An 11968-nucleotide genomic window follows, 5' to 3' on the forward strand; every position below is an offset into this window, starting at 1 on the left:
CTTAGAAGGGGAGCTGAAGGGCGAGAGGATATGGCATTACTTAGCTGTCTAGATCACCTTAGAAGGACAAACAATATTTATTATTCGTATTATTTAGTTTCCGCTGTTGTTCTATTTAATAAATTAAGTTATTTATTTTGGATTATGTAATAAGTCCATTTAGACATTATATTTATTTAAAGTATTGTGGTTTCGTTTACCTTTGTATTCACTACTTCAGAAAACTGAGATGATAACACTTTCATTTATCTAAGAATGCCTAGTAAAGGCTCTTAAATAAATGGGGTTGTTACAAAGTGGTATCAGGGCGTACGTTCCTCGGGCCTAAAACAAATGAACTCAATGAATTTAGACTGAGTCTAATAAAATGAACCCGGGTAGAAACTGTTAGGAGCCCCTTAAGGCTTAGGATGAGAAATAGGGGGCCCCTCACACTAAACTTCTGGCCCTTTCAGTTTTGAACCGGTCACCTTTGAGAGAATTGAACGAGTGGGGTAATTAGAAAGTGTTTTCTGTCTTAACGGTCAATTGTTTGTCTTAAGATAGAATTTCTAACCTTGTTGCAGGATGCGGATTGAGGTAAGTAATATGTGACGGTATTATTTTGGCCTAGGGCCGTGTGAATTGGAGGAATTGTTGGGAATTAATTTGAGAAATTGGACGATAATATGCATCAAATAGTGAATTGAATTATTTGGTTGAAATTATATAAATTGGTTTGAATTAATTAATAGCATGCATTATTAATATTACATGAATGGATGTTATGTGAATTAGAAATATTATGTCTAGTGATATGCAGTTATGTGATCCCTGAGCTATTATTAGTTTAGTAATTTGACGATAAAAGCAATAAATTTTTTTTTATGGGTGATGGTCATTAGAACGGCTAACAGCCATGGGGTGTGGTGGTTCTTGGCGGTCGTGGGTCACGTGGTTGGCTGGCTTTAGGCCAGTCCAGTCAACCACATGTTGTTTTGTTTGCAGGTGTATTATTTAAAACTTTATGCCTAAATTCCTGAGCATAAGCTTATGCGTGCATTTTTTTTAATATCAGAACCATGCCTCCAAAAAAAATACATCTACACCTATACCCACTTCTATGTCTCAAGAGGAGATTCATCGTCTGATTGCTATGAATGAGGCCTTGACAGCTGCGTTGAAAGCAAAGGGGTCAGTGCAAGATTCAGCTAAAGTGAGTGCTTCTATTGCGAGGCACAATTTGACGAAGTATGATGGTTTGGGAGCACCTTCTTTATTGGGAGATTGGCATAGAGAATTTGATAATCTTTTTGAGGTATTGAAGTGTCTTGCGGAAATGCAATTAGATCAGGCTGCTTATTATCTGAGAGGGAAAGCTGGTATGTGGTGGATTAGAAGCAAAGAGGTTGTGAGAGAGGCTGGTGCAAATAATGGGAGTGATTATGTGAAGTGGTCTAGATTCAAGAAGGTTATGATAGTTGTATTCGTTCCGGAGCACATTAAGAGTAGAATGAGAGCAGAATTTGATTGTTTCAAAATGACAGATGAGATGACAATGGAGACCTACTACAATAGGTTTATAGAAATATCGGAGTATGTGACAGACTTAAACTTCAGTAATGAGATGTCGGCACTTAGATTCAAGAAGGGGTTGACCACAACTATCAAGAGTGGCTGGCAGCTGGTCAGCCAAGTAACATGAATGATGTGTATCAAAGAGCTGGACATGCTGAGAGAATTGCAGATATGCTCAAGGAAGAAAAGAAAGAAAAGGGTGAGAAGAGAAAGACTGAGGCTGGAAGTGAGGGTGCTGGAAATAAGAAGCAGAATGTTAATCCATACCGATCATTTTTCTCCAACAATGGGCAGGGCGGGAGTGTGGGCCGTGGAGGCTTCGGTCGAGTTGGGCCAATGGGTAGCGGCGTTATCACGTGCTTCAGGTGTGAGAGAGTGGGTCATAAGATTGCTGATTACAGAGCTAATGTGGGAAGTCTGGGAAAGGGTTTTGTAAATGTGAACCAGAGTGGAGGCTATTGATGGGTGATGTTGTCGGGTCACATCCAATCAAACACATTTATAATACTCAACATACAACTAGTTAGTGGTAAGTCGAGGTCGATCCATGGGACGGTGGTTACTCAAATTATTCAATCTAATTATGGTTGTGCTTGAGGTTGTCACAATTATAATGGGTTAATGATTCTAATCTAATAAAAGCAATAAACAAGCAACAAAAGGAAAGATGTAAACAAATGACTAAAAATGCTAGGATATCATGGGTTCATAAGGAAATCATGGGAGTTGATCATACAAACATGTTCTCAATTATAAGCAAGCAATTATTATTGTAAAGGAACTGAGTTGGTTTATGTCTTACGGTTCTTAGGAAGAGTTGGGTCCCGGAGCCGAATCGATTAGATTGTATAACACCTACAAGTCGACTTACTTTTCCCCTAATCACATCTATGCATGGTCTAACAAGACTCGAGTTGGTTTATGTCTTACAAGTCAAGTTGAATAGATAAGAGATGGTTGTAAATTCAAGGATTCATAGGCTTAGCATTTCATCAAACATAACATGTGCATAGGTTGAGATCACAACAAGCAAGCAAATTAATTATGTGAACATATTAGATTAAGCATGAATCAATCCCCATGTTGGTTTCCCTAATTACCCATTAATCCTAGCTAAGAGACTACTCACTCATTATCAAGTTTGACATGCTAACAAGGTTGCCAATCATATTAATAAGGCAAAACATGATGAACAAGTAAGAAAGATCAATAATAATTAAAACAAGGATTAAGAGAATTATACCTATGGAGATTCCAAAATAATAATGCAAAGAATAATAGAAGTACTTGATGATTGATGGAAGGTTGTCAATCTCCCAATAAACCCAAATGATCTTGTAATTACCAAATAATAAACTTGAATTACTTAATAATAAACTTGAACAATGATTAAAGGAAAGATTAATGTGTGATTTGTGGAAAGATTAAAGAGTAATCTATTCTAATCTACTCCTAATGAAAGCTTAACCTAATCTAAAGAAAGATTGAATTAATCTAATAAAAACTTGATGGTTAAATTATTACAAATGGGGTATATATAGTAGAGCATCATTAGGTTAACCAAGGGTAAAATAGTAAATTAACAATGCTAATTGTTGAGTAGGGAAATGCTCATTTCAAAGAAAGATGCGAGTCTCCTTTTTGCTAGTCTTTGAAAAATATGCGCGGATCATGGTTCACGTAGCAAGGAAGAACTTCCTATCCAGGAATACGCTCGTCCCGAGCTGAAAACGAGCATCCAGAGCTTCAACTCGAGCGGGTTGAAAATGACCCGAGCGTGTTCATCAATATCCTGCTCCAGATAGGCCTCACCCGCGTGGGTTGAGCTGATATTCCCTTTCTTTTTGCTTTTAAGCCAAAGATGCCTCTATATACTCTTTATTTATTCTTCCTTGGTCATCATTATTGCCTCCTCTTCATACTTAGTCCATCAAATATCGTCAACAAGCTTCCAAATATGCACGAAAGACGGGAATTTCCGCCTTATTATCTCCTTTCCTACAAAACATATAAAATGCACTAGGAAAGCAAATAGGAAGGATTTGACGGATAAAATGGTCATGAAATGTTATAAAAGTATGCAAAATAGGTTCAATTAGGGGACTAAATGTGCGCCAATAATAGTCACATCAAATATCCCCAAACCGAACCTTTACTCGTCCCGAGTAAAGAGGTGACAAAAACTAGGACTCTTATTCAAACTATCATACTAATATAGCCGATGTAAGACAATTAGCGGGTCTCACTCCGCCCCTTCAACTCACAAAAAGACAACCATGAGGTAGGATGCCTTCTTGCAAGGCAAGGTGGGGCTTGCCAAAATGGTGACACATCTAAGCATTAAAGCACACAAAATCAAGTAATGGATGCATCTACAAAAGAATAGCCACTTTCCTCATCTAAGTGGCGGAGATTATCTACAAAGGAAGCAATTCAAGGGTACACTCTCCTCCATAGATGCAATTTCTTCAAACTACTAAGCCTAGAAGGATACCAATAAATCACCTCCAAATTGTGTCAAGCTAGGGTACCATTGTCCTCAATCGTTAGATGCTTTTGTCAAGAATAGACTCCCTATGGTGTTAGAAACACTGGAAGATCGCGGAATTCCCCTTCTTGCCTAGACAAGAAGAAGGGTTGTCCCCTCTCTACCATGCACAAAAGTGGATACGATGGAAAAAGGGATCAATAGAATTTTGAGTTTCATGTGGGAGTTTGCTTTGTTGTTGTTTTTCCCCCCAATTTCATGTGGCATTTGACATTTTGAGAACACTTTCTTTTGCCATTTCTTCTGATTTTTGGCATTTCAATACTTGACAATTTTCAACTTTTCTTTGCATTTCTTTTTGAACATTTTCAAAGTCACCCCATTTGTAGTGAGGGTGCTTATTTTTGAAGCATAGGAGTTTTCATTTTTGCTCCTCTTTTCATTTGATGCAATTTGCAAACTTTTTCATTTTCATTTCAATCCTTGAACTCAAATTTGAACAATTTTTGTGCCCATTCCCTTTGATGACAAAAATGTGGTAGAATATGGATGATGGTTGCATGGCTTCAAGGTTCACCTTGGTATAAACGGTAGCCAAGGAGTTATCACACCACAAAGTACTCTTAACTAGGCCTTAATCCATGGGTCAAAGGATACTAGCATGACACATCCTAGGGTGTTTTACAAGTATTCTAACAAGCAAAGTCTTAAGAAGAAAAAGTATCTACAAGGGCCTATATACACTTGTCAAGTTTCCCAAATAGACGGTTTCACAAAAAAAATTCTAACATGCAAACTACATGCCATGATGCAACTAACATTTATACATCCTAATGCATATGCTTCTACCAACTAATATGCCAAATAATCTAAATGCAAGTCCTAAATTCACATTGTTTTTACCACATCAATCAAAATAAAGCCACATAGTCATTAACATAAAGAGGAAAAAGGAGATTGGAAAGATCATACCATGCGGTCTTCTATATCCTCATGTCTCGGATGTGGCGTAGTCAATCAATGTGAACAAGGATGAACAAACACCATATATACAAAACAATATATACAAGACTACACTACAAAGGAAATGTACTTGTTTTTGGATTTTTCAATTTTTCAAATTTTTTTGTATTTTGTTTTAGTGAAATTAAAAGACATATTTTTGTGATTTTTCGAAATTTTTCAATTTTTATGCATTTTTGGAATATAAATTCCCATCCTCCACTTTATTTTGGACATTGTCCTCAATGTACATGTAGGAGTAGGAATAAAAAGGAAATACATGTTTTTGATTTTTTTTGATTTTTTTTTTTGAAATGAAGTACAAATGCAATATGGTATGAATGCATGCATGCTCTAACTAAATGCAATGTTATATGACATATATAACAAATGAATGCAATCTAAACTATATTATATGATGCATGATTTCTATTAAGCTATGGTCACCTATGATCAAACCTCCCCAAACCGTTTTAAGCACTATTTCTAGTGTAGGAGAAATGAGGTTGGGTCATTAGTGACTACGTATGAATGCAACTATCTACATGAATCATGTGAAATATATTACAATGCAAACTATACTATATGAACTAACTAATGTAAATGCAATATGAAATATAATACAAATGCAAGCCTAAACTATATGATATATGTATGTCGCTTCATGGTTTAACCTCCCCAAACCGATTTTGAACACTATTTCTAATGTAGGAAGAAAGGGGTTTAATCATGAGGCAAATACATAAATCCAACAATACATGAGAGATAGGGAAAGAAAAGGGATCTTACAATCATTGTAGGAGATGAAAATGGTAGATAGGAAGCATATATAGCCATGACACGAGCCAAATGAGAGGAAAAGATGAATTTTAGCCTGAACCCGCTCCAGACAGGACTGACCCGCTCGGGTTGTGGGTGAACCCGCTCCAGATGGAACCAACCCGCTCTGGTTGACAGTAAAGACGAGCATTTCTCTTAAAATCCGCTCGGATTCTTTGTCAGGAACTTGTCTTTCTTTTTTTGTCCTTCAACCCGCTCGAATTTGTCTCGGGATGCGCATCTTTTTTTGAAATTTCGACCCAACACCTTTCTCATGATAACAAAGTTAATTACAAGCCCAAATTCTCCATTTTCTTCATTTATTTACATTTTTCATCTTCTCATTTTCATTAATTTCCTTCAAAAACTCAATTAAAATATGAGATCCCTCCCTTTCATCTTTCATGCAATTAAATGAATGCAAAACTACACTAAATGCATATATACAAATTAATGGTTATTAAGGAACTCCATCAAACCAAAGATTGAAAATTAACAATTTTATAGAAGATTATCACTAGCACTCAAAGCACGTAGAAGTCTGTCAAATTCTTGGGAGTGAGAAATAAATAGGCATGGATAACAACACAAAATTATGCAATAAAATAATGCCCAAGTAAAAGACCGAACAAGCATGTCAAGAACATTATGACAAAAATCATAAGAGAAATGATAGATGGGAGGAACATGAAATGGGTAGTTGGTTGGCAATTCACTCAACTCATCCTCCAAATAGTCAAAATCACCACATTTAGTGCAAGTACTCTCATTATCATTTAAGGTGATTTCAAGGGTGTCTATTTGGAGTTCCCAAATGTCCACATCATATTCCTCATCCCAACAAGGTCCATTATCAAAGGAGTTGTCGTAACAAGGCTCACCAAGTTCAACACAATTGTCTCCCTCAAATATGTCATCCTCAAAGGGTGAGTTTTCACTCAAGCTCATATCCATATCATTCTCACTTTGCCCATTAAGATCAAATTCCATGGAGATTGAGTTAATTGAAACACAATAAGAGTAGGATGAAGGTATCCAAGCATTAGTCTCACAATCAAGAATGTACTCCTCCTCATCATCACTCTCCTCATCTAGTACTCCATCTTCCCAAGGTGGGGTAATTTTGTGGACATAGTGGATTGACTCAAGGTTATAGGAAGGTGTCTCATCGTCACAAATCTCATTTTAATCATGGTTTTCATCAATGAATTTTTTAAATATGGTTTTTATCGCTTCTATACCTTCCTTGGCACTTTCAAATATGTCATGTATAGTTTGCTTGAGACAATGAATGGTCATGAACTCAACAAATTCCCAAAATTCCTCACAACTCATCTCACATATCCTACCACCACTCAAGTGAAATGCCAAGTTGCGGGTCTCAAGTTTCATACCATTATAAAAAACACAACATGCTTCATAATTTGAAAGAGTAAAACCATGATGCCAAGCATGAGTCATATAATCTTCAAATCTAGCAATGTACTTATCAAAAGACTCATTTTCATGTTGCCAAAAAGTGAATGTAGACATGTTGAGCATGTGAAATAGAACAAGTACAATAAAACTCAAGAAAATGAAGCACAACTAAAACTAGACAAAAGAACAATTCAAATAACAACACCGTCCCCGGCAACGGCGCCATTTTGATGGGGGTGATGTCGTCGGGTCACATCCAATCAAACACATTTTTAATACTCAACATACAACTAGTTAGTGGTAAGTCGAGGTCGATCCATGGGATGGTGGTTACTCAAATTATTCAATCTAATTATGGCTGTGCTTGGGGTTGTCACAATTATAATGGGTTGATGATTCTAATCTAATAAAAGCAATAAACAAGCAACAAAAGGAAAGATGTAAACAAATGACTAAAAATGCTAGGATATCATGGGTCCATAAGGAAATCATGGGAGTTGATCATACAAACATGTTCTCAATTATAAGTAAGCAATTATTATTGTAAAGGAACCGAGTTGGTTTATGTCTTACGGTTCTTAGGAAGAGTTGGGTCCCGGAGCCGAATCGATTAGATTGTACAACACCTACAAGTCGACTTACTTTCCCCCTAATCACTTCTATGCATGGTCTAACAAGACTCGAGTTGGTTTATGTCTTACAAGTCAAGTTGAATAGATAAGAGATGGTTGTAAATGCAAGGATTCATAGGCTTAGCATTTCATCAAACATAACATGTGCATAGGTTGACATCACAACTAGCAAGCAAATTAATTATGTGAACATATTAGATTAAGCATGAATCAATCCCCATGTTGGTTTCCCTAATTACCCATTAATCCTAGCTAAGAGACTACTCACTCATTATCAAGTTTGACATGCTAACAAGGTTGTCAATCATATTAATAAGGCAAAACATGATGAACAAGTAAGAAAGATCAATAATAATTAAAACAAGGATTAAGAGAATTATACCTATGGAGATTCCAAAATAATAATGCAAAGAATAATAGAAGTACTTGATGATTGATGGAAGGTTGTCAATCTCCCAATAAACCCAAATGATCTTCTAATTACCCAATAATAAACTTGAATTACTTAATAATAAACTTGAACAATGATTAAAGGAAAGATTAATGTGTGATTTGTGGAAAGATTAAAGAGTAATCTATTCTAATCTACTCCTAATGAAAGCTTAACCTAATCTAAAGAAGGATTGAATTAATCTAATGAAAACTTGATGGTTTGATTATTACAAATGGGGTATATATAGTAGAGCATCATTAGGTTAAGCAAGGGTAAAATAGTAAATTAACAATGCTAATTGTTGAGTAGGGAAATGCTCCTCTCAAAGAAAGATGCGAGTCTCCTTTTTGCTAGTCTTTGAAAAATATGCGCGGATCATGGTTCACGTAGCAAGGAAGAACTTCCTGTCCAGGAATACGCTCATCCCGAGCTGAAAACGAGCATCCAGAGCTTCAACCCGAGCGGGTTCATCAGTATCCTGCTCCAGATAGGCTTGACCCGCGCGGGTTGAGCTGATATTCCCTTTCTTTTTGCTTTTAAGCCTAAGATGCCTCTATATACTCTTTATTTATTCTTCCTTGGTCATCATTATTGCCTCCTCTTCATACTTAATCCATCAAATATCGTCAACAAGCTTCTAAATATGCACGAAAGTCGAGAATTTCCTCCTTATTATCTCCTTTCCTACAAAACATATAAAATGCACTAGGAAAGCAAATAGGAGGGATTTGACGGATAAAATGGTCATGAAATGTTATAAAAGTATGCAAAATAGGTTCAATTAGGGGACTAAATGTGCGCCAATAATAGTCACATCAGCTATCGTACTCTTATGTAGAACTATAGGAATTATTATCAAATATCTGGAGGTGGCAATTATCAGAGGAGCTACAACAACAATTATTCTAATCAGAATCGTTTCAACAACAATCAAAGCAATAATTTTTCGAAAATAATGAACGGTGGAAATCAGCAAAATGGGTCAGCATCAGCTAGCCAGAGTAGAGCTAAGAGTAGTGAGAAATTATTTATGATGGGGAAGGAAGCTACTGAGGAGGATGCTCATGTTGTCACGGGTACATTTCTTGTTAATTCTGAGCCTACCTTTATTTTATTCGATTCGGGAGCTACCCACTCTTTTATTTCAAGTGAGCATGCTAGGGCTTTAAAATTGAAAGTATATGATAAAATAAAAGACCTAGTCGATATACCTTCGGGGGATTCTATGCCTTGTAGCTGTGTGTATAGAGATGTGTCGGTTAAAATTGGGGAAGCTATCTTTTTTACCAATTTAATTAAATTTCCTTTGGGTGGTTTTGAGGTAATTTTAGGGATGGATTGGTTGAGTAAATATAAAGCCTTTATAGATTGTCATCAAGAGAAAGTAACTTTGAGTGGACCTGAGGGAATAAAAGTGTCTTACAAGGGATTTGTGGTTAAACCAAAAATAAAACTTATCTCAGCAGTCACCTTAAAATCTTATTTGAGGAAGGGAGGTGAGTTGATCTTGTGTCACGTGAGGGATACGCGGGAGGAGGTGCCTGGGGTGGCATCTATACCTATTGTGCAGGACTTTCAGGATGTGTTTCCAGAAGAGATTCCAGTGTTACCACCTCAGAGGGATATTGATTTCGGTATTGACTTAAAATCTGGGGCGGGACCAATTTCTAAAGAACCTTATAGGATGGGACCTAAGGAGTTTGAGGAGCTTAAAAAGCAGTTGGAGGATTTGTTGGATAAGGGCTATGTGAGACCGAGTGTGTCACCTTGGGGAGCACCTGTGTTATTTGTAAAGAAGAAAGACATGAGCATGAGGTTGTGTATTGACTATAGAGAGCTGAATAATGTGACAATCAAAAATCGTTACCCTTTGCCGCGGATTGATGATTTATTTGACCAGCTGAGTTGGGCCGGAATATTTTCTAAGATTGATTTGGGGTCGGGATACCATCAGTTGAGAATTAAGGATGAAGATATTCCTAAGACTGTATTCAGGACAAGGTACGGACACTACGAATTTGTTGTTATGCCATTTGGATTAACTAATGCACAGGCGGTCTTTATGGACTTGATGAACCATGTGTTTAGCCTCTATTTGGATCAGTTTGTAGTTGTCTTTATCGATGATATCCCGGTGTATTCTAAGAATAAAGAAGAGCATGAGAAGCATTTTAGGATTGTGTTGTAGACCTTAAGGGAAAATAATCTTTATGCTAAGTTGAGCAAGTGTGAATTTTGGGTAGAGAAAGTTGCATTTCTGGGGCATGGGATGTCTAAGGAGGGAGTGTCAGTGGATCCAAGCAAGATTGAGGCAGTGTCCAAGTGGGAGAGACCCATGAATGTGGGGGATATTAGAAGTTTTCTGGGGTTGGCTAGCTATTATAGAAGGTTTGTAAAAGACTTCTCAAAAATAGCTAAGCATTTGACTACCTTGATGAGGAAGGAGAATAAGTTTCAGTGGGATGAGAGTTGTGAGACGGCATTCCTAAACTTTAAGGAGCACCTGACTACAGCTCCTATTTTAGCCTTACCTGAAGGGAGTGAGAACTTTGAAGTTTATACAGATGCTTCGGAGAATGGTTTGGGATGTGTGCTTATGCAGAATGGGAAAGTAATAGCTTATGCCTCGAGACAGCTGAAGCAGTATGAAGCAAATTATCCAACTCATGATTTGGAATTAGGAGCAGTGGTTTTTGCCTTGAAATTGTGGCGCCATTATCTTTATGAAGCTACTTTTAAGGTATTTTCTGATCACAAGAGCTTAAAGTACATCTATACTCAGAAGGAGCTAAATATAAGACAGAGGATATGGATAGAGTTAATTGGGGATTATGATATGGAGATCATTTACCATGAAGGGAAGGCTAATGTGGTAGCAGATGCACTTAGTAGAAAATCTATCCATGCTTTGTGTACTGCCATGTTTAGGGTGAGGTTGCATGAAGAGGTGGAGAAGATGGGCATTTCTATGATTAAAAAAGGAGATAAAATTGGAGATTTGACCATTGAGCCAGAGTTGTATACTGAGATCAGAGAGAAGCAATAGGGAGATGCTCGTGTGGCACGGTGGCGAGGCACCGTGGGTGATGTCGTGGAAGAGGGCATGAGGAAGCGCTTTCATGTGGGCAATGATGGTAGTTTGAGATTTGATGGGAGATGGTGTTTGATACCCATCGTGAGGTGTCAAAAATAAGATTTATAATTTCCAACTACAACTATAGCTAGCGGCAGTCGGGTCGAACCACAGAGAGGCAGATGTAAATTCTAGTTGTCTAATTCTAGTCTAAGGTAACGATAAAGTGGGGGGTTTGATTTGAATTGGTCTACAGCTAAGAGTAAATAATAAACTAGAAAGACGGATTAAACAAATAAGGAAGGGGTACTAGGATGGTCGGTTCATTATAGCTTCGGCGGCAGCATACTAAACAGGTCTAAATCGAACACAAGTGAGGCGGGAAATAAGAGGTCCTCTCGGTCCACTCTTAACAAATAGCATCTTTCGATCTCGCTATAGGTCCCTAATATCACTAATACCAACTCTCGTCCTGAAAAGTGACTAACGGTCTAAACTATACCTATCTTTCGATCTCAGCACAGTTTAGTCATCTTAATTGGTGA

General features: G+C 37.2%; 1 protein-coding gene across 1 annotated transcript; it reads left to right on the forward strand.

Moving 5' to 3' along the window:
* The first annotated feature begins 10619 nt into the window (after positions 1 to 10619).
* LOC141639806 (putative mitochondrial protein AtMg00860) lies at positions 10620 to 11396 on the forward strand. The gene is made up of 2 exons (XM_074448851.1): positions 10620 to 10890; positions 11209 to 11396. The coding sequence occupies exons 1-2, from the start codon at positions 10620 to 10622 to the stop codon at positions 11394 to 11396; spliced, it is 459 nt and encodes a 152-aa protein (XP_074304952.1).
* The last annotated feature ends 572 nt before the right edge of the window (positions 11397 to 11968 follow it).

The sequence above is a fragment of the Silene latifolia genome, unplaced genomic scaffold, assembly GCF_048544455.1.
Source record: "Silene latifolia isolate original U9 population unplaced genomic scaffold, ASM4854445v1 scaffold_57, whole genome shotgun sequence".
Taxonomy (NCBI): domain Eukaryota; kingdom Viridiplantae; phylum Streptophyta; class Magnoliopsida; order Caryophyllales; family Caryophyllaceae; genus Silene; species Silene latifolia.

Excerpts from the sequence above, each read along its gene's own strand:
- LOC141639806 (XM_074448851.1), top strand. The coding sequence starts at position 10,620 with ATGTCTAAGGAGGGAGTGTCAGTGGATCCAAGCAAGATTGAGGCAGTG. Across the intron at positions 10,891-11,208 it reads TTTAGCCTTACCTGAAGGGA|GGAAGGCTAATGTGGTAGCA; the intron begins GTGAGAACTTTG and ends TTTACCATGAAG.